Raw genomic sequence first — 23,420 nt, 5'->3', positions numbered from 1 at the left:
TCTTGTACAACATGCAGGCAGCTACACCACTGGAGAAATGCTTCCTGGCCACATAACTTTAGGGATGAACCCTGTTACTTTTTATTGCTGGGATAAGACATCATAACCAAGGCAACTTTTTTTCCCCTGAGACAGGGTTTCTCGGTGTAGCTTTAAAGCATATCCTGAAACTCACTCTATATAACAGTCTGGCCTTGAACTCACAGAGATCCACCTGCCTCAGCCTTCTGAGTGCTGGGGATTAAATGTGTGCACCACCACCACCCAGCCCACAAAGGCAACTTTTAAAAGAAGGCATTCAATATGGGGCTCCCATTTCCAGAGGGCAGCAGAATCCACAGCCATCATGGTGAGAGCCCGACAGCAGACAAGCAGGCACAGTTCTAGATTAGAGCTTACATCAGAACCACCAGCATGAGGCAGAGAGCAAGTCAACTGGAAGAAACTTCAAGGCCCACCCTGAGTGACACACCTCCCAAACAAGGCCACACCCCATAATCCTCCCCAAACAGTTCCACCAACTAGAGACCAGTATGCAAATATATGAGCCTATGGGAACCATTCTCATTTAATGTCCCTTAATGATGCACTCTGAAGTTTAATATGACATAAACCCTTTCCTCCCCAAGTGCTTTTTGGTCATCTTGTTGTTCACAACAACAAACTGTCTTAGTAAGAGTTTCTATTGCTATGATAAGTCACTGTGACCACTGCAACTCTTTCTTGGGGGGAGGGGGACAGGGTTTCTCTTTGTGTAGACTTGGCTGTGGCTGTACTGGGACTCACTTTGTAGACCAGGCTGGCCTCAAACTCACAGAGATTCACCTACCTCTGCCTCCCAAGTGCTGGGATTTAAAGGTGTGCGCCACCACCCGGTCTCCCAGCAACTCTTACAAAGGAAAACATTTAACTGGCCAGGCTTACTGTTTCAAAGGTTTAACTCATTGTCACCATGGCAAAAAGCATGGTGGTGTGCAGGCAGACATGGTGCTGGAGAAGGAGCTGAGAGTTCTACATCTTGGTCTGCAGGCAGAAGGAGAATGCCACACTAGACCTCAAAGCCCACTTCCTGCGGTGACGTATTTCCTCCATCAAGGCCACACCTACTTCAATAAGGCCACACTTAATCGTGTCACTCCCTATGGGCCAAGCATTCAAACACATGAGTCCGTGGGGGACCATTCCTATTTAAACCACCACAGAAACCAAAAGAGGATGGGGGAGGTGTGTGTTTGGGGGGTGTCTGGGAGAATGAAAGCAAAGAAAAATGTGGGTTTGGGGTGCAATGAGCATTGTCTCCATATACAGGTTCTCTCTCTCTCTCTCTCTCTCTCTCTCTCTCTCTCTCTCTCTCTCTCTCTCTGATGGGAAACAAATATGTGGGTGCCCACTATGTACTGTAGGTTCCCGCAGGGAGCAAGACTCGAAGAGGGTAGTACTTTGACTCACAGCGTTTGGGTATGTAGGAAACAGAACAAAAATTAACTTCTCAAGGTTAAACCAACTTTTAATAAAATGAAGGTCATTACATTATCTTTCAGGCCCTTCTCTAATTTTTATGATCGGGGAAGCAAACGAAAAGCCTCCACCAAGGGGCAAGCAGAGAAATTAAGAAATAGAGACAGAAAGGCCAGGGAAATAGAAGGCAGAGACGGCTTGGGGCGTTGGCCTGAGGTTTCTGCCCCTTTGTGTCTGCTTCTCATTCTGTCAGATCAGGTGAAAGACACCAAATTCAAATCGGCTCCTGGGCACCGCTGGAGAGGATGCTGGCTGCAAAGCTTGCAAATCTCAAAAATCAAGCGGACTTCCTGCAACCCTTGAGGGTTGAAAGCGGGATGTATTTCCTGAATACCTGGCCCAGGTCGCAAGCACCTGGTCAGAGAGTCGAAGGAGTGATTGCGCTAGAATTTGGGGACCCACGGATAGAGGAAGATTATAACTCAATTTCTACTCCCTAAAGACCGAGGCTTAGTCCGAGCAGCCTGGATAGAGTTGGAGGAGGGGGTGCACCTGCTGACCTCGGAGGGGTCCTCTGTTTGGGGAACAAGTCAGCGACCTGCATAAGGGTTGAGCCAGGACCTGGAATTCAGGTGGATAATCCACAGATTTACTAGGTGACCGGGGCAATCAGAATCTTGGCTCCCGGGGACGTCGGGTTGGCAAAAGGCGCGCCCCAGGATGGGGGCGGGGGGCAGGAATTGGGGCGGGGTTCTCGAGGCAGCCCACCAGTGGCCAAGCGGGATGGGCGTGACAGGACACAGCTCCGCCCACTGCGCGCCGCCTAGCCTGCGGACCAGAACAGGAGGCGGCGGCCAACCTCGGCGCTGAATGGGCGGGTGGCGTCCTGCTCCGTCCCGCCCGCCGCCGGCCCCCCATCGGCTGCTCCCGGCGCGCCCGGGTCGCCGCCTGAGCCCGCCGGGCTGTGAATGAAAAGCAGGCGCGGCCGTGGACTAGCTGCCAGCGACGCGACGACGCCGGCCTCCCGGGAGGCGCGCTCCCCGCGGAGATGTACGGTAAGGAGGACTCGGCGCCCCGGCTCGGGCCCGCAAACTTCCAGGACGCGGACCTTTGTCCCCCGGAGTGGCCCCCGGCCAAAAGCGAGAGCGCCGACTTGGTGCCAGGCTGGCTGTTTCTGTCGCCCTGTGAGCGCGTGTCTGTGCCGAGAGGACAAAGATGCCTCGGGCCGGGGGACTATCTGGTCCCCTGAGGTCTTTCGGGTCGGCGTGTGCAGGCGCTAAAGGGCGGTGGTCTGTCGCCGGGTAGAGACTTGAATGGTGGAGAGACACCCAGCTTTGGAAAAAGCGAATGTCTCGTCAGCTGAGCCGACAAGGAGTGTTGGTGGAGGCGATCGTGTGACAGTATTTGCAGAATTAACAAAGAGGCTTGTGCTTGGGAGTTTGATGCGCGAAACTGGTCCATTGTAGAGGAGCTGCTCGCTGCCGGCCTAATGCCCGGCTCCTTGGATGTGAGAGGTGGCACCGGCGGTGCAGGAGCTGGGGAGCAATCCGGCGCTGGAGGCTCATCTCTCCGAGCTGGGTGCACTTGGCCTCTACCTATCCCGGTTGTTGGTGGGATGCAGGCTTCCCAACTTCCAGATTGGCCTTGCGGAGGGCCGAAGGGAAAAGATGTAGCTTCGAGGGTGTCTCCCAATCCCATAGCTACCGTCCCCACAGATGTGTGACAGTTCCAAGACTCTCAGGGTGCACGACTCTGCTGGTTCTGCAAGCAATGTGGATGAGGAAAGCTCTCACTTTGCAGCTCCTAAGAGTAGAAACCCTGGCGATCTGGACCAGGCTAGAAATGGGCTGACTTGCAGAGCTTACCTGGGGTATGTGTGTGTGCGTGTATTCCTATGGACACAGTCTATTAGAGCCCGGGTTTCCAGTAGTTATTCTTGGGCCAACAAAAGAATTAGAGCCGTGTTCACTCCCTCTCCTACTGCAGGGTAAGGGCTCAGGCTGCACCTGAAGGGTGAGTGATCTAGAAGAGCATGTTCCCAATTTAACCCATCTCTAAGACTGCTGGCTGCCTCTGCAAACAGAACATGAGTCACAAAGTTTGTTGGCACCGAGGACGCTGAGAGCATGCTGGAAAGGCTCAGCAGTTGGTGGGCCCCCTATTTAGAAGAAAGACAAAGACTCAACTTTTGTATGCATCTCCTTCCCTGCCTAGTTGATTACACAGCCCCACTATGATCTCTGTAGAGATACCAGCAGGCCCTCATAGCGAGTATTAATTCTCAAGTGGGGGAGGGGCAACTTGACCAGTGGGGACGCTGAAGGAAGGTGACTGGACTTGTACATTTGCCTGCTGGGAGGATGGAAGAGCCATATACCTCTTTTATTCTGTTCCCCCCCCCCCCCCCACACACACACACTTCTTTTCTGCAGAGGGAGCAGCCTAAAGCTGCAGATCACTTGAGAGAAGCATGTGACTGCAGGGGCACCTGCAGCAGGGAAGGAGTTAGGACAAGCACATTAGTATGGGCCAGAATTAGCAGCCCTGGGTCACCACAGTACAGCTAGTAATGTGGTAACTTACTTCGGGTGTCTGAGAATTGGGGTGTGGGGATTCCAGGTCTGCTCCTGTTGAAAGAGCTGGCTAGAACAGAAGGAGGATCTGGGGAGCCAGCCTTAACTGCGTGCTATTTTCAGCTGCACTATGAAATCTCAATTCTCTTTAATAATGTTTTTATTTCCCCAGATGCAAACAGAGCAGGGACTTTACCCTGAATGATTCATAGAAAGATTGTGATGAAGGGCTCCTCTGGGTAGTTGCCTACAGCTCAGGGAAGTCACATTAGTGCTGTGTGGAAACTGCCCCCCCCCCCACAAAGCGTGGAATCTGGAGTTGTCTGGGAACCTGCATTCCAGGGGAACCTCGCCTGTCTGTCTGCATTTTAGGGTGGTCTTGCCTTGGTGGAAAGAAAGGAGCTGTAGAGCTCTTCCGTCCTCTCCCTAGAAGTCAGTAATAAAAAGAACAGGAGTAGGGTCAGAGCGAGCGAGCGAGAGAGAGAGAGAGAGAGAGAGAGAGAGAGAGAGAGAGAGAGAGAGAGCTTGCACATGCAAGGATTCCGGAGGCAAGTTTGAGAACAACCTGGGCTATGTAGTGAGTTCCAGGTTAGCAGGGATGCACAGGGAGAGACTATCTAGAAAAGAGAAAAGGCAAACGATGTGAGTGGTAATGGCAGGTGGACTTCCTATGGATTGGTTTTCACCCTAACTTTCTCAGTGACTTGTCCAGGGTGACACGGGTCGAGTAAGGTAAGGTGACACCTGGCCTCTTGACTCAGTGCTGACCCTTGTCCCCCTTTCCCTAATGTCTCAGATGGGTGCATATTATAAGACGCCACCAGGCATTTTATGAACCGATGAACAATAAGGAGGAGCAGAACGAGAGGCTATGGAAGAGCTTTAGATACTTTGGTGACTCAGTCACTGTGTCTCGTCCTCAGGCTGTGTTCTCGCCCCTTGCCAGCTCCAGGCAGATCTTCATGATCACCTTGACCTTGCTAACTACGAGTCACTAAACAGCTCCTGCTCTTTCTTTTCTTCTTTTTTTGAGGCAAGGGCCACACTGTGTACCCCAAGTTAGCTTTGAACTCTTCTTCATACCTTTGCCTCCCGAATGGTGGCATTACTGCTGTGGCGTTACACTCAGCCTGAACTGTTTTCTTTCCCGTTTCCTGACCCACGCAGGCCACTACCACTGTTCAGTTACTTTCTAAAATCGCTCTCCAAAGGGACACAGATTTCTTCCTGTAGTCTTTTTTTGTTTGTTTTCTTGAGACAGAGTTTCTCTGTGTAGCCCAAGCTGTCCTGGAACTCACTCTGTAGATGAGACTGGTCTCAAACTCAAAGATCTACTTGCCTCTGCCCTGAGGGCTGTGTTTAAAGGCCTGTGCCACCACCGCCACCTGGCCTGGTCTTGATTATACTGTGAATGTGGATTGATAAGAGCCACGGAGGAGAAAAGTACTTTGTTCTGGGAAGGGGGGCAGGTCACCAGACAAGTTCCATGCAAAAGTGGATCCCATTTTCTTTTCATTGGGATTATATAATGAAGCTTTAACCTATTCCTCTCACCTGGGCCAGAGCCTTGAGAGCATCTCATTCTTCTACTGAGGTAGATGGAGCCTCCCGAGGAGAGTGCCTCCAGAGACTGAGAGCAGTTGGCCACAGAGAGTAAAGAGAATAGAGAGGATTTCCCCACCACACTGTGGTCTGGGCACGCTGGTCCCACCGGAGCCAAAGCTGCTCCAACTAGTTCCTCTGTATCATTGGCTCGTGCCTCCCTCCCTGCTTTGTGAGGGAGAATGGTCACTATAGGGAGAGCAGTGGTTTCTGGCTTTCAAAATGGTTCTCAGTATATCCCACATACACTGTACAGCTGCTGTAAATGGAGCAGAGGAACTGCAGGGCCAGGCCGACTCTCCTTGAGGTGCAAGACTCATCTTTGCAAAGATCTGTCTGCTTCTCTCTCTCTCTCTCTCTCTCTCTCTCTCTCTCTCTCTCTCTCTCTCACACACACACACACACACACACACACACACACACAGCTACACTGAGCCCCCCTGCATATCTTGAGCCTCCTGCAGCTCATGGTAGCATGCATGGCTTCAGCTGTGTGCCCTCCCATTCATTACCTATATCCCCATTCTTTAGTTCCCTTTGGAAGAGTCCCTGCGGGGAGAGCCTGTCTTCTGTGTCTTGATGCTCATAGTCCAGTTATTCAGGCTGTTGTGCTGTTCTTTTATATCAATTAAAAACACGAAGTTAACATCACCTTACAGAAGATCTGGAAAAGAGAGAACGCAGAAAATCATCCCCTCACTGCTGCTCCCTCAGGTCTACCTTTTGGCCTTAGGATTAGCTCAGTGGTTGAGTCTAAGGTTTGATCCCCAGTACCGCAAAACAAAACAGACAAACTCTAAAGAATAAACTGCTGAGCTGAGCGGTGGAGCACAGCTTTAATCCCTGCACACGGAGACAAGCCTGGTCTACAGAGTTTGTTACTCTAGGCCACCAACAGTGAAAGCACATTGAGGACCCCCACCCCAGTTTTGACCCCAACTCTTCCCCTCAAGTAACCTTGAACTGAAGCTTTTCTTAGCACACTCGAGGGTGCAGACACACACACACACACACACACAGACACGTGCGCGCACGCGCATGCTCTTAAAAAGTACACCCACCTCACAATGAAAATTAATTTGAATGAGAGCTGCCCTCATCTTCTCCTTTCCTCAATTCTTCTCTGCTTCTTAATTTTATTATATATATATATACATATATATATACATATATATATACACACACACACATACATACACATATATCATATGTGTGTATATGTGGAGGGGGCACCCATGCATGCCATGGCACATGTGTGACAGTCAGAAGTAGCCACCTTGTCTTGTTTGCCCCTTCGCTGTGTATGCCAGGCTAGCTGGCCTGTGAGCATCCAGGTCTATCCTGTCCCTGACTCCTGTCTCACTGTGAGAATGCTGGGATTACAGGTGTGTGCTGCCGTGCCTGGCTTTATGTAGGCTCTGGAGATACGAACTCAGGTCTTCCTCTTTGCATGGAAAGGAGCATTTCACCCTCTGAACCGTTTTCCCTATACTCCTTTGGTTCTTAATTTAATAAAAGAGGGTTGAGTGGTGGTAGAACAATGCCTTTAATTGCAGCACTCAGGAGGCAGAGGCAGGCAGATCTCGGAGTTGGAAGTCAAGTCTGGTCTACAGAGTGAGTTCCAGCACAGACAGGGCTACACAGAGAAACCTTGGTTTGAAATACCGAAGGGAAAAAAAAGAGGAGAAAAAAATGAACAAAAACTTATGCCTCATAGCTTAAGAACAATGCTTGTTATGTTATTCCCCAGTTCAAACAATGGAAACGTAGTTTTTAAAAATGACCTATGTTTTCCTTTACTACTACTAATGATCTTTCTAGAGAACCTGAAACTATAGCTAGTTATAACAAACGTCTTGATACTTGTTCTATGGTTTGTTTACATGGTTGGAACTACTTATTTTACATAATTTCATGTTGGTTTTCCCAAATGGCACATATGCATCCTCCCCCAGCCCCAAATAAATGAAAACTTGCCAATTATCACTTAAAATAGATATTTGAGAGCGGGTTCTTGTAGCTCAGTGGACCAGGACGGCACTTGGCATGCCTGAGGCTCTGCATTCAGTCTCCCATCGCTTAGCTCCCTGTTCTACACTAAAATCTACAATAGCTGAGCTACGGTGGCCCACATCTTCAATCCCAGCACTTGGGAGACAGAGGCAGGCAGAACTCTGTGAGTTTGAGGTCAGCCTGGTCAACAGAGGGAGTTCCGGGACAGGCTCCAAAGCTACACAAAGAAACCCTGTCCCCAAAAAAGCAAGCAAACAATAATAATAATAATAAAAATAAATCTTAAATAAACAGTCCATTACTATTATCTGTAGTCACCCAATACCAGAGAGCTGCCATTTAAAGTTGGTTTTGGTGTATTACTGCTGAGTGTTTGTACATCATGGTGGGGAGGGGACACATGCCAGGGCATACTTGTGGAGGTCAGAGGACAACTCTGTGGAACTGGTTTTCTCCTTCCACTTTTACATGGCTTCTGAGGATCAAACTCTGGTAGCCAGGTTTGCCCAAGCCCTTCCCATACTGAGTCTGTTTAGCAGTCCTAGCTTTTTGTTGTTGTTGTTTGTTTGTTTTTTAAATATTTATTTATTATGTAGACAATATTTTGTCTGTGTGTATACCTGAAGTCCAGAAGAGGGCACCAGACCTCATTACAGATGGGTGTGATCCACCATGTGGTTGCTGGGAATTGAACTCAGGACCTTTGGAAGAGCAGGCAATGCTCTTAACCACTGAGCCAACTCTACAGCCCCTGTTGTTTGTTTTTTTAACTAGGTGTTAACACCCTAGCAGCCTGGAACTCTATGTAGACCAGGCTGACGTGGAACTCAGATTCTCCTGCTGGGACTGAAGGCGAGTACCATGGTACTGTGAATGAAGAAGCACCTGCTAGCCAAAGCCTTTTCTGAACTCTGGAACTTTCTGTTAGGCCGTAGTCAAGGAATGACTGTAAGTCCATGAACACTTTAGGAACTTGTTAGTCTTGTCAAACTGTAGCTCTCAGTTTGTGTAGGTAACACTCCTTTGGTAGTTGTCGGAGTGCCTGTCTTACCCTCAAAGGCAGTAAGTATGAAAGATTCGAGGTGTGGGGATGGCTCCGGTCAATGCTCAGGGCTAAGGGTGTGGCTGATAGAGCCATCACTTAGCATTCCTGAGGTCCGCTTTCCTTCTTATCTTTGTTAATCCGACCAAGGTGATCACATCATTTTTAGCTTGCCTTCTGTGTGTGTAGTCTTTGTTGGCATTGGGCTTATACACACATGCACACGTGTGAAGAAGCCAGAGGTTGACCCTGAGCGTCCTCCTCTATCATCTTGAGATTTTAAACAAGAGCCTGAAGTTCATTGGCTAGGCTGCCTGCCATTGAGCTCAAGGGATCCCCTTCCATCTCTGCATCCCGAGAGATGGGGTTATAGACATGTTCTACCATACCCAGCTTTTATGTGGATGCTGGGAACCCTAATTCATGTCCTCATGCTTGCCAGCTTCACCAACTGAGCCGTCTCCCTCATCCCCTAATTTGTATTTTGTTACTAACATCTCCTGTGTTTCTGAGCACTTATGTTTCAATAAATTGTAAGACTATGAATATTGTATTTATTAAGGATATTAACCATTTGATTCTTATTTGCTTGATACTGTATTTTGAAAATAGACAAAACTATCATTTATTTGTGGTATACCAGCCATGTATGATATAATACAGGGCATCAAAGGGGACACAAAATAATGGGGTGTGTGTGTGTGTATCTGTGTGTGTGTGTGTGTGTGTGTGTGAAGACTGTGAATTAAGGGGCCATTGAGATGGCCCAGCAGGCAAAGGTGCATGCCACCATGCCTGAAAACTTGAATTCAATGCCCAATACCCACGTGGTGGAAGAAGAGGACCAACTCCCACTATTTGTCCCCTGACCTCACACACACTAAACAAATATAATAGGTATAATTTCATTTTTCGCATGTTTTACAAGGATATGCTCAGTAAATGGCATGAAGTTTATCTAACAAGGTGGGAGGGAGCACCGTCCTGAGGTCTGCCAGCAACATCTTGAAGTAGCTGAGACTATGGGCTGCCTGACTTCTCTTGCTTAAATTCTACAAACTGGGATTAGTATTTCTGTTTTCAAAGTGAGAAAACCGAGGTCTAGAAAACTGAATGAACTTGCCTTGGCCACCTATTTTGGGGATGAGGCTGAGATTTGAACTTGGGTTTTCCAACTCCAAATGCCATCACACTGACCCCAGAGCATGCGAGCCTTCTAGAGGATAGGGCCTTCCCTTGTGGTGCTCACTGCTCTGTACTCCCCAGACCTGAACAAGGTTTCCAAGAGGGACACACTACCGTTCTGGGGCTCCAGACACTCTCTTCTGGATGGAGTCTGTTCTTAACGTTGTTTCGCTTTGTCAGGAAGAAAGGGCTAGAGGAAGAACCTTGGAGGACTGAAGAATACGTAAAAAAGACACAAAAACAGATGTGCGGTGGTGGAGAGGACAGGCAAGAGACGGCACATGCTTCACAGGCAGACAGAGCAGACCGGGGCTGTCACCTTCAAGACGGTCACTGTCAGGCAGTGTTAGGACAGCAGCGACCTTAGAGAGGACTCTGATCCCGCGTGCTGTATGCCTGTAATTCCAGTCCAGGAGGCAGAGGCAGGAAGGTCAAGAGTTCAAGGTCATCCTAGTCTACGGAGCACGTGGGGAGTCAGCCTGATCTATATGATACCCTGATTAAAAAAAAAGAAAGTCTAGCGGCCAGTGTTTGGCCTGAACAGAGAACCTTCTGGAATAAGAGGTGCTTCGGTTTGCCTGTGAACTAGAACTCACCCTCCACCCTCAGGTCTAGGCAGACAACTTGGAGCAGGCGATGTGGAGCTGGCCTGTATCCTATGTGGATCTCATGCATAGACTGTGTAACTACGTCCTAGATGCGCCTGGCTGAGACCGAGGAAGGGACAAACTGAGTAACACTGTCAAGTCACAGGACTCTAGACACTTAATTCATGTTTCTGAGACAGTCTTGGGAGGTACGCAGGGCTGACCACTGCCAAGCTGATCCTGGGTACTGAGATTTCAGGCAGGCATGATGTTTGCCTGGCCCAGCTTTCCTCATTTAGCCTGTGTGAAGTTGAAGGACTACCCCCAAATTACAAGAACATTTGTACAGACCTTGCCTTAACATCTCTTAAAATGACATCATGCCAGTTAATCTCCTACCTACTCACAACCCGCGCACCAAAGAAACTTCTAGAACAGAAGCATAGAAGAAGATGCTGGGAAAATCTGGAGCTCTGCCACCAAGCCTTCTTCATGCCCCCGGGGTACTTTATCCTTTATTGTTACTTTGGCCATTTACACATCACAGCGAATGTTATTTATGTCCTTACACAACAGATCTGTAGGCCTCTTGCACATACAGCCTCTGTGTATATGCAGGCTCTATCGTATTCAGTTTTGTGTGCTCAGGTGGAAAACTAGGGCATGTGGTGGGAACTCACAGGTTTGCCCTGAACCTGAAAGCCACCGCCTGTGTCATTCATGCCCACAAACACGTCTAGCAGCCCATCGGCCCATGCTTCCAGGGAATGCGTAACGGTGGGGCTAGGGGGTCTCGCTGAGGTCAGAGACAATCCTGGAATGATAGCCATAATGTGCCGTCCTCCTAATTGTGCTTTCCCACACTGGTGATGATTCCATAGAAGAACCAACCACTGTATATAATCATCTGGCTTCCTCTTCCACTTTGAGGTTTCGGTCTTAGGAAACAACCCTTGGTTACTTGTGAGATGTGGTCAAGGAGGCCAGACGTTTTCAAGTATTTCCTCCTGGGTTTGTAGAGACCAGCAACAATGCCACAATCCTTCTCTTCAAATAGGAGGGTCATCTAGTGGTGTAGGGGTGGGCAAATCTTTATCTTGATTTCTGTTCCCATCACTTGGGTGTTCTATCACAAAACAAAGATGGAAAGGCCCCTCGAGGCAAAGGCAGTAAATGTTATTCTTGGTGCCTGAAGGCACATGCTGGCCACAATGTACCTGATAAATGACAGGCCTATGCACCCTCAGTCTGGGAGCTGGGGAGAGTGCACTGTGTGTAATAGACGGATCTTCTGTTCACGTTGAACTCCTGAGAGTGTCGGCCCTAGCTAGCAGGTCTGAGCCCGCCAGCTGGTAAAGACAGGAAACCCATCTAACTGTCCGGAAGCTACTCCTTAGGACTGCTAGAAATGTCTCCTCCAGACAGTAGTCTTGGAGAACAGAGCTGAGTGTTCTAGAAAGCGTGGGTGGTGCCGGCCACCGGCCACACTGTCCTTCTGCTTCATCAAGGACATTTCTGGAGTGCGTGGGGGCGGGGAGTTGGCCAACGGAGCCGATTCAGGCTCTGTTGCTGTGTGGATTTGGGCAGGATTCTCTTCCTCCCTCGGCTTTAGTTTTTTTCCAACTGTAAAGAGGAAGCGCCGGACTGGATGGTCTCAAAGGGTTTCCGAGCTCTTACGGCTTGTGAAGTGATTGGCAAAGCTGGTTTATCCCGACTCAGGCTTCTGAGGCTTGTGTGCACCCAAAGCTGGGTAGCTAGTTGGGGTGGCTGGAGGGGTGTAAACGAATGGTCTTAGTAGGAACCAGTCACTTTGTGTAGCCTGGCTTGGCACCGACTTCCTCACTGGCAGTGTCTGTTCTTGGCCCTGACCAATGGGATGGTCATGCTGACCTATGTGCTGGGCCCGGTTGTCTGGGGCCAGTTTTCTTGTTTTACATAACATTCAAGTCTCATCCGAACTCCTGCTGGATGAGTGATCCTCTCTACATTTGTTCCCACGTTTAAGGATAATAAAATCTCGAAAGTTAGATGTCTTGTGATGTGCAGAGTCACCCAGCTTAACATGAATGCTTAAAAACACCATTTCCAATTGGGCTACATCAAAATTAAAAACTTTGTGTCTCTAAGGACACTCCTAACACTGAAACCGAGAAGGTAACAGTGGGAGAAGATCCTGGCAGGTGACACATTAGATAAAGGATAAGTTACAGGGTTTATAAGGAATGCCGAAGCTCAGGAGACATGAACAACCTTGATTTTAAAATGGACAAGAGACTTGACTAGGGAGAGCGGGTACAGCGCTTGCCTAGAATGTATGAGGGCCTGTGTTCAATCCCTCAATGGAAGAAAAGACAGCTTCATCAACTAAACTTGTGGACTGAGGACCCAACAGAGATCCTGGAAAGACTTCCCGGAAGACGGCTCTACAGGCTAGCGAAGGAAGTGCCGCAGCTGAGAACCGAGGCAGGAGAATAGAGAGTTAAAGGCCATATACCAACTCAAAAAAACACGTGAGGGTGAGGGCATTTCTTTCCATGTGTGAGTAGCCAACACACAAGACACAACTCAAAGCTGTTGTCATATGCTCCTTCGTATCTCTTAGGGCAGGTACTCACAAAAATGCAGGAAAGAACTGGGGGCATAACTAGCTCAGTTGGTAAAGTTCTTACCTGATCCTCATAAAAAGCCAGGTCCAGGACAAGAGGATCCCTGGGGCTTTCTAGGCCAATCGGCAAGCTCCAAGCCCTACATCTTAGAAAACAAGATCTGAAGGTCCTCAGATGGGGGTGCTGCTACTGGCAAAGGGGAGCTGTGCTTTTTTTTTTCTATTTTTTTTTTTTTTGAGAGAAAGTTTCTCTGTGTAGCCCTGGTTGTCCTGGAACTTGTTTTGTAGACCAGGCTGACCTTGAACTCACAGAGATCTGCCTGCCTCTGCCTCCCAAGTGCTGGGATTAAAGGCGTGTGCTACCACTGTCCAGCTGTTTTGTTTTTTAATGAAAAGCAAAGATGGACGTGGAGATGGCTGTCCAGCAGCGTGAATAGACTTAATTCCACTGAAGTGCACTTTAAAATAATTAAGATGAGAAAGTTTTATATTACCTAATTTAAATTTTAAATTTTTCTCCATGTGTTTGGGTGTTTTGCCTGCGGCATGTATGTGCACCATGTGTGTGCAGTGCCTGTAGACACCAGAAGAGGATATACGATTGTGAGCCACCATGTGGGTACTGAGTTGAGTTTGGGTTCTGTTGGAAGAGCAGCCCGTGCTCTAACCACTGGGCCACCCCTCCAGCCCCTCTCCCCTTTGAGGCAGGGTCACACCTGTTGCTCACACTGACCTGCAACTCTTTGGCTCGGTCTGCTGACCCCACCCAACCTCCCAAGCAGCAGCTGTAGTACCCAGCTTACATAAATTTTACTGCCATCTTACAAAAGTCTTGTGAGCATGTGTGTGCGCGTGATGTGTGTGTGCGTGTGCGTGTGCGTGATGTGCGTGCGTGCACGTGGCGCCGTTTTCATACCTCCTCGCACCCTCACCACTGCCCATGCTGATGACTTCGCAACAATCACCTGTTATTTTGGGGTGTCTATAAACTGAGGCTCAGAAACAGACATCCCCATTCATATTCTTTGGATTTCCAGACAACTCCATCCCTAATTAAGAATGCTATTAAAGTGCCATTTTTAAAGACATGAAATTTTTACCTAAATCAGGTTAAGGGCGTGTCTGCTGCTGCAAGCAGACAGAGGGAAGATGGTCAGATCTGAGGCGTATGTTAGGGCGGACTGCTTTCACAGCGAACACACCCTTCACCTGGGGAGTGTCTCTAGGAACTGGCTGGTATCCTGGGCAGCGAAATGGTGGGAGAGGCCCACGTGGCTGCTGCTGGGGAAGGAGAGCCAGGCATTCTCCAGAGAAAAGCCATGCAAATTGGGATCTTAACTTCAACTGAGCCGCTGGTCCTTGAATTATGGGTTGATCTTTGATTGGACTACTTTGCAAGGGCAGTTCTGTTAGCCTGCTCTGAAGTGAGCTTGAGCAGCAAGCCTGGAGGAAGGGGGAGGGCAGGGGGAGGAGGAGAGGGAGTGGGGAGAGAAGAGTGGACGAAATTAATGCTCCACCCAGGAGCAACAGGTCTTGGCCTTGACAGAAACACTCCAGAGCTCCAGCCCTGGCCAAGAGGACCGTGGACGATTTTAATTTACTTTAAATTTTTTTCATAGTTTGTATAACGAGCATTTTAATATCGGGGCATAAATATAATTAAAAGTATTCTTCATCACCAACAGCCTTGTGGGCAGTTATCTAGAGTCTTCTAATTATGTTTAAGAAGTAATTATGCGAGGATTCATGCACGAAAAATCTATGCGGATAGGATTCAAACCTCAGCTGGATGTAGGCATTGGTTGGGAAGTGAACTTTTTAGGGACTGGGAGATGTCCTGTCTGTTGGGTGATTGGTTAATTCTTCAGACTCTGCATCTTTTGCATGTCATGGTAAATGAGTAGGAAAACCCAGGAAAAGCAGAAACCAAGCATACAGACAATCACAAGGCTGCTCTGTAGCCCAGGCAGTGGGAGTGGGAGGAAATAGGGTCTGTGCCAGCCTGCACCATGACTTTTACCCATAGCCCAAGATGACCCTTGGCAACCTAGTCAAAGGGTTCATTGAGAACTGTCGGCCAGAGCCCATGATACAAGGCAGCTAACAGGCTGAGCACCAAGTGGAGGAAGCTGACCCTGGAAGTTCAGTCCGTTGGCAGCTGGGAGGCTGATGGTGCTGGCAGGGTAAGTGGGCAGAGGGCCCACGAACAGGGCTGTTTGGGTGGACAGTCTGCCTTGGGAACAGAGAGACTGACATTGCTTCTTTCAGGGGACCAGAAATGGCAAGGCCTGACTCTAAGGCTTTAAGCGCCGTCTCAGCCCAAAACAGGCATGACTGAGCAGAGCCAGCTTGTGGGAAAGATTGGCTTTTCCATTTCCTCCTTGGGGCTGCTGTGACAGGTTCAGCCCACAGTGATGTCATTCTTCTGAGGATGCACTTAATGGACTTGCCTAACATCTTAATAATGTGCTGCCTGGTGACATCTCTGCACAGATACCTGTGTGTCCATGGTTAAGAGATGAATCTCTCTCTGATGACACACTGGAATAAATAAATCTCAATGTCTCCCTTTCAGCCGACAGGATAAGTAGAAAGACCCCCCCCCAAGAGACCCATCACTTTGGGTTTGATTTCAGCTGCTTTATTAACATCTGGGTGTCTTTGAAAATACCTGCTTGGTGTCTCATTTTCCCCGTCTATTAAATGGGACAACAGACCCACCTCGATGGCCTTGGGAGGGTTAAAGAAAAAGGCATTCAAACCACTTAAGGGTCCCTGACACAGAGTGCCATGCTGACTAGCGGTAGATGGTGTGGAGGTTACCAGGAGAAGCCGCTACCCATCTTCCGGACAGTCAGTCCTTTATGATGACAAAGGCCCCCCTCCCCAGGGGTCTGGTGATCTGCTTGAGAGGAGAAGACACCTCGCCTCACGAGAGCTGTCGAAGGAACTGTTTTCCCACTCTGTCTGCGTTTTGCTACTTGCAGCATCTGCTGAGAGACTTTGTGCCTCAGTCAGGTGTAAGAGAACACCCATGCGCATCAACGCGCTGCTCCATTGAAAGTGGGTCTTGGCTCTGCTTGGGCCTCTGCTTACTTGGCATTTTTAGTACGGCTCAACCTAGTACTTTGCCCCATCCCCGCCCCAAAATTTTGATGCTTCTCATTCAGGATAGACCACCCTGGGCCCTGCCTTTACATTTTATCTGTGCTGGGCACAATGCCTGTTTTGTGTTCTGGTGATACACACACGATGCAACAGACTCTCTGGTTAGATATTTGGAAGCCTGAATAATTGATCTCGGATTCTTGGCCTGCCTGTAAGAGTCCGTGTCTCAAATCTGTTGCCCTTCTGTACAGTCAGAGCGCTTATTCCTGCCCTCAGTCAACTTGGCAGCACCACAACGAGGCTTCCTCGGGTTTCTATATTCGTTAGCAGAGTGAGTAGCCCTGCTTCTTCTGGGCCGCCTGTTGACCACAATAGGAAACTGGGTATATTTTAGGAAAGAAGAAATCCTGATCCCTGGCTCCCAACTTTCAACCAAATCACCAGTGATATTGCTGATGCTCTAGTGTTTGTCTGCACTCGATGTTTGGTGCCACAGGCTCTCTGAGAGTGGAGTTATTTGTCGGCATGCTTTTTACCACACAGTTCGTGTCAGCTGGAAGGAGCAAATAGAGCATGGCAGTGTCTCGAGGTGTTTGGATGAATGAATCCCCACGAGAAGCTCGGATTACCTCACAGAGAGCCAGACACACACGTATGGAATTCCTTACACCTGAACTCTCATTTATTGTCAGTCGTGGGGCTTAGGAAGCTCACAGAACACTTCTATAGATGTAATCGATAGACTGCCGATTCTGGCAAATACTGTTTATCCAATCATTGAGTAAAACACCAGCTCTCCTGTGTAGTTTGATATACACAACTACAAGAGAAGTTAGGGGTCACAAGGCTCTAAGTTGAAGCCAGAAGGTGTTGGGCCATGTCTCAAGTCCACTCTGGCCCAGGGCAGAGAGGCTCCCAACAGTCTGTGCAGTTAGCTCTTGGAAGCAACCTGCAGTCCCAGGGACTCACAGCTAACCAGGGGTGTGCAGCTTGGAGAAACATGCCCCATCCTGGTCTGCTGAGCTGTCGTTACATCTGGAATTTGTGTGACATTTGAGTGACCTCCCTGAGCCAGCAGTCATTGCAGCTGAGTGACTCTCTGCCCTCCTTTTCTAGTCGTTCTCTCTCTCGTTCTCTCTCTCTCTCTCGTTCTCTCTCTCTCTCTCTCTCTCTCTCTCTCTCTCTCTCTCTCTCTCTCTCTCTCTCTCTCTCTCTCTCTCTCTCTTTCTGGTTCTTCAAGGCAGGGTTTCTCTGTGAAACAGTCCTGGCTATCCTAGAACTCGCTTCATAGACCAGGCTAGCCTTGAACTCACAGATATCCAACTGCCTCTGCCTCCCAGGTACTGGGATTAAAGGTGTGTGCTGCCACCGCCCAGCTCCTGCTCGTTCTTTACTTCCTCTCTCAGAAATCCCCATGTCACTCCCCGCCAAGAGCTCTCCAGAAGATGGCCAGTGAAGGCTCAGTGGCCAGGCCCCATAGAGACTCTCCTTCCCTATTCTCACTGTCTCTTCCTCTCTGGCCATTGTTCCTTCTTGAAATTCACTTTCCCGGGTGGCTCGGTGGTTAAGAGCTTGGACTACTTTTCCAGGACTCAACTTCAATTCCCAGCTCCCACTTGCAGCCACTCAACTCCAGCTCCAGGGCCCCGACACCTCTGGTCTCTGCTGGTACTACCCCCCCCCCCCACAGACATAGACACATAATTTAAAATCATAAAAATAAATATTTAAAGAATGATTTAGCCAGGCGGTGGTGGTGTCCACCTTCAATCCTAGCACTTGGAAGGCAGGGGCAAGCAGATCTCTGATTTCAAGGTGCCAGCCTGGCCTACAAAGTGAGTCCTAGGAGAGGCAGGGCTACGCAAAGAAACCCTGTCTCGAAAAAACAAAGGAAAAAGAAAAAAAAAAAGGCCCCTCATGTCCTCACTGTGTGTTGGTGGGCTCTGCTTCTTGTGGTTCAGCTCATCCGTGTCACACACTCGGAGACCAGAACAATGCGTGCCCCGCCCCGCTCTGCTCTAAAAGCCTCCCCAGGAGCCTTGCTCACTCGCCTCCATCTGCACTGGGTGGCTGTCTTGTCAACCTGTCACAGTAGGGTCACCTGGGAAGAGGGAGCCTTAACTGAGAAAATGCTCCCCTTCCCCTTTCGCGTGCACGTTACTGCTGCCCCTGTCCATGAGAAAGTCTAACTAAAGCACGTCTGACGTGTGCTGGTCTGCTGACACACCTGGCTCTGACACCGCCCTTCGTTCTGGCTGCTTGCGCGCACGCTGTCCCTCCACGGCTACAGAACTCTTTCCCGTTTCTTTTTACCGTCATCGGCATCTAATGCACTTAATGCCTTTGGGTTGCATACACGTGTGTGGGAACAGATAAAATAACTTCCAGGTCATAGATCAGCGCCTTCAACCCAAAATTTCAGTAAGAGCTGAGCTGAGCTAAAGTACAGAAAAAATTATGAGACTTTCAATTTAACTTTAAGAGAAAAATGAGAGATACTAAACTTTATACTTATTTTAATTTAGATGAATGATCTATAGAACATTTTCTATTGGGGGCAGAACACAACTAAAAACTAAAGCCCCAAATCAGAGCTGTCTGAGGGAACGTACTAGAAAGACACAAATGTTACCTGTCTTTGCTGTTCAATATAGTATCTGCTAGCTATGCATGGCTGGTTTTTGTTTGTTTTTGTTTATGGGGTTTTTTTGTAGTTTAAAACAGTTTTAAAATTTAGTCTTTAATTGATACATAAAGGCGTAGGATTATACATATAAATGGGGTACCACACAATATTTCCATTATAGACTGTATAATGTTTAAATCTGGTTAAACTATCGGTTCAAATGTTTGTCATTTGTTTTATTAAATCATGAGTATATGTGCCTGTGCCTGCTTGTCTGTATGAGCGCCATGTGCATGCAGTGACCTCAAAAGCCAAAAGAGGGCTTCGAGCCCCCTGGAGCTGGAGTTATTGGTTTTTTTTTTTTGTTGGTTTTTTTTTTTTTTTTTTGGTTTTTCGAGACAGGGTTTCCCTGTAGTTTCTAGAGCCTGTCCTGGAACTAGCTCTTGTAGACCAGGCTGGCCTCGAACTCAGAGATCCGCCTGCCTCTGCCTCCCGAGTGCTGGGATTAAAGGCGTGCGCCACCACCGCCCGGCTGGAGTTATTGGTTTTAAGTCACCCAGTCAGGGTACTGGGAATCAAACTTGGGACCTGCTCAAGAGCAGCTAGTGCTTACTGAGTGATTACTGAGTAATCTCTCCACCCCCAAGGATTTGTCATTTCTTTATGTAGAAACTAGGAAGCAGAAACAAAAATAATCTCACTGTGTAGCCCTGTCTGGCTTGAAACTTACTATATAGTTGAGGCTGGCCTGGAACTCACAGAGATCTGCCTGCCTCTGTTTCCTCCTCTGGCTTTATAACATGTATAAGCACCTAATTGTCACTACCCTATTGCAGTACAACACACTGGGACCTCTTCTGGTCTAGCTGTAGTTTAGTACCAACTGGTCTTCCAGTCTCGTTCGTCTCTGGCTATTGAACACACAAATGAAACTGATCTACTTAAGGGGCAGAGTCTTGATTTGTTTTCTGAGACAGGGTTTTTCTGGTTAACAGCTCTGGCTGTCCTGGAACTAGCTCTGTAGACCAGGCCGGCCTTGAACTCACAGAGATCCACCTGCCTCTGCCTCCCAAGTGCTAAGATAAAAAGTATGTGCCACCACAAAGCTTAGCAAGATCCCTTCTCCCTGTACCACCAGTTACTCAGGGAACTGAATTGAAGGTTGAAAAATTTGAGACCAGCCTGAGAAACTTAGCAAGATCTCATCTGATAAACAGATAATAGTAAAATAAAACTTAAAAATGCAAGTGACTACCGTACTATGGGGTGCACTCTAAGACCCTTCCCCCTTCATCAGTCGGTCACCTAGCTCCAGCCAGTAGCCAACATTACCTTGTGGTTTGGGTTCGTATGGATCTTTCAGCATTTATAGCTTGTTTTACACACTCATATTTGCACACATGCCAGGTTTGTTGCACACCAGTGGTGTCTATCCTGCAGCTCTCCTTTAAATTACCAGAGTGTTTACAGAGCGGTCAGAGGCAACATTCAGTTCCATGTCCTTTTTTCGGCTGCCGCGTGGACATTCCCTGCTTAGGTAACCTAGTCCTCTCCTGAGGAGGAGCAGTTTCCAAACAAAGCCACCAAGGCCTCTCCTGACCTGTGGCAAGTGAGCTGAGATAGATATGGAGTCATGGGATGTCTAGGTTTCCATATTGTCTCTTGGGTTCTCTCATCCCAATTTCCGACCCAGACAGGGTCAGGGCCCCTGTGAGGTCAGCCCTGAGAGTCTGAGACACCACCAAAGCGCCAGCAAGTATTTTATGATAGGAAGCTGGGAGCTGTGTCCTACTCTAGTCATTTATCACTCCTCATGCCGAGAAGCTAAAGCCTAGGTTCTATCAAAGGGACGGAGATGAGGTCTGAAAATACTGAGACATCAGTAACAAATCACGGTGACAGACACAGACAGCAGCACTCCTGAAAGCTGAGCTGAGTGCAGGCTCCAGGAAGATCCAGAATGCTTATTATTACCTTGTGTTATGTTTGAGACAGTGTCTTCTCATGTAGCCCAGAATGGCTCAAACTTATGGCAATCCTCCTGCCTCAGCTGCCTGCATTCTGGGTTAGCAGATGTGCACCACTTTGCCTGGCTTATGAGGGTCTTGTTTTGAAGTTATATTTCTCAGGTTAATTCACTACATTCATTTTGGGGCACAAGCATTTTTTTTTTAAAAAATGGGGTTAAAGGCACACATTGCAAACATCTGGGTATTGGGTGTTGAATAAAGCAAGCATTCATCATGTGCTATGAACCAGGATCACTCTCTGAGTGCTCTACAGAGACTCGGTGCTGGATGAGGAAGCCAGCATAATCACACTGAGATGAGACGTCATTACCAGCTTCTAAGGGACACAGGGCACTCTCTCCAGTGTTTTCAATCCTACTGGCCTGCCTTTCCTGTTTGTTTTCATTGCTGGAGGCTGAACTCAGGGCCTTTTCTGTCAGCCCAGTGCTCTACCACTGAGCCACACCTGCAATATCTCCCGAACTAATTTCAAAGCACACTGAAATAGACTTACTAGGATTCCAGGTCAGGTTTTGTTTTGTTTGGGGATATTTTAAGACAAGGTTTCTCTATGTAACCCCAGCTGTCTTGGAACTCGCTCTTTAGACCAGGTAGGCCTTGAACTCAGATCCACCCCACTTTGCCTCCCGAGTGCTGGGATTAAAGGTGTCGCCACCACTCCTGATTACTGAGGGCTTCTGATGGTCTTAAAAATTGAACCTGAAGGCTAGGTGTGGTGGCACACTACACCTACAGCGTTTGTGAGACGCTGAGTTGCAAGTTCAAGGCCAACTCAGATGTCACAACAAGTCCACGACCAGACTGGGCTACCTAGAAAAACTCTCTGTCTCAATGGTAACACTTCAACACTGGAGGAGTTTCTGATGGACGAGGAAAATAGGGGTACCCTTGCCATTTGAAATGCGGCTCCTGCAGCCAGGAGTGGGAGACAAACCTGAGAAAAGGAAGGAATGAAGGCGTGAGCAGGACAAGGACGCAGAGGGATGGAGGTGGCTACTCTTTCTCGTGGGTAGGCTCTAACGGTGTGCACACGACATTGAGACGTAGGCTCAGCAAAGGCTTAGAGGGTAAAGCACTTGTCACGCAAGCCTGATGAGCTGCTTCTGGATCCCCAGAACCCACATAAAGAGCCAGCGTTGCTATAGCATGCTTCTGTAATCCCAGAGCCTGAGCAGTGAGATGGGAAGCAGAAATGGGTAGATCACCTGGAAGAGCTGAGGTCACATGACTGAAAGTAAGCTGTGCAGTGGCAAAAACTAGAGACTCTGACTCAAAATGAAGTGGATGACAAGCCCTGAGAGTTCTTTTGACCTCCACACTTTTTCTATGGTATGCGTGCACCAGCACTCACACACGTACCATATATGTGTCTGTGTGTGTATATGTATGTATGTATGTGTAATATATATATATATATGCACATAAATACACATAAATGCATGCCCAATGTCTTAAAATTCATCATAGTCTGATACTCCAGCAATCAACCTACTTTCCATTAGGATATCCTCTGTCCTCATTTAATAATTAGATAACAGTTAAGCATGCTACTCATTTAGCTATAAAATGTCCTTTTCAGAAGACTCATGTATTAAAGGCTCAATCCCCAGCTGCTATTGCTCTTTTGAGAGGTTCTGGAAAGTGAGGAAGTTGACTCTAGTTGGAGGAAGTTCCTCATCATCCCAGGCCCCTTTATGCCAGTCCCTCTCTTGCTTCTGGGTGCCATGAAGCATGGAGCCTCTGCCACGTGCTTCTGCCACTATAATGTGCTACTTCATCAGTGTCCAGGATGCACAACCCCATATACCCTCCCCTTACCCCACACACCACCCCACTGGATACCTGAAGCAATAGATGGTACTGAATCTTTTTGTTTGCTTGTTTGTTTTGTTTGCTTTGTTTTTCAAGACAGGGTTTCTCTGTGTAGCAGTTCTGACTGTCCTGGAGCTCACTCTGTAGACCAGGCTGGCCTTGAACTCACTGAAATCCACCTGCCTCTGCCTCCCAAGTCCTGGGATTAAAAACGTGCACCATAGCTAAATGTTTGGGTTTTGTTTTGTTTTGTTTTTTGATGGTATGGAATCTTAAGTAGCCTGTGTCTTATTCCTATAATACATACCTTGGATACATTTAGTTTATAAACTAAGTACAGTGAGCGATTAATGACAACAATTAAACAGAACAACTATATCATATACTGTGTGAGTTGCCAGCATTTGCTACCTTTGCACTTTGGGTCCATTATCAAGTAAAAAGGTTTAGTCGAGCACAGGCATTGCAGTATTGCAGTAGTCAGCCTGACAATCAGGATGTCTGCTGTGTGGGTATCTGGAGGATAGCATACACTGTGTGGATTCGCTGGCAAAGAGGTCATCCACATCCTGGCCTGGGTGGAGGGAGACCCCCCCATGAGATTTCATTATGCCACTCGGAATAGCAAGCTACTTAGAACTTCAGAGTTTTACGTACTTCTGCAGTTTTCCTTTTAATGTCTTCGCACCAAGATGGATAACAAACCTCAGAAACTGCAGACACCCAGGGACTATTGTATGTGTTTTTTATTAAACATCCCCCAAGCCCTAGGAATTTTT

At 48.1% G+C, this 23,420-nt stretch overlaps 1 protein-coding gene across 1 annotated transcript in view; it reads left to right on the top strand.

Moving 5' to 3' along the window:
• The first annotated feature begins 2,306 nt into the window (after positions 1-2,306).
• The window catches only part of Efr3b (EFR3 homolog B), a 78,631-nt gene continuing 57,517 nt past the window's right edge, over positions 2,307-23,420 (top strand). Inside the window, exon 1 of the mRNA XM_038319561.1 lies at positions 2,307-2,513. Within this exon, the coding sequence (XP_038175489.1) occupies positions 2,507-2,513 (7 nt within the window). The 5' untranslated portion in view covers positions 2,307-2,506. The remainder of the gene's footprint in view (positions 2,514-23,420) is intronic.

The sequence above is a fragment of the Arvicola amphibius genome, chromosome 2, assembly GCF_903992535.2.
Source record: "Arvicola amphibius chromosome 2, mArvAmp1.2, whole genome shotgun sequence".
In the NCBI taxonomy this organism is placed as follows: Eukaryota; Metazoa; Chordata; class Mammalia; order Rodentia; family Cricetidae; genus Arvicola; species Arvicola amphibius.
This window is presented reverse-complemented; position numbering and strand designations above follow the sequence as displayed.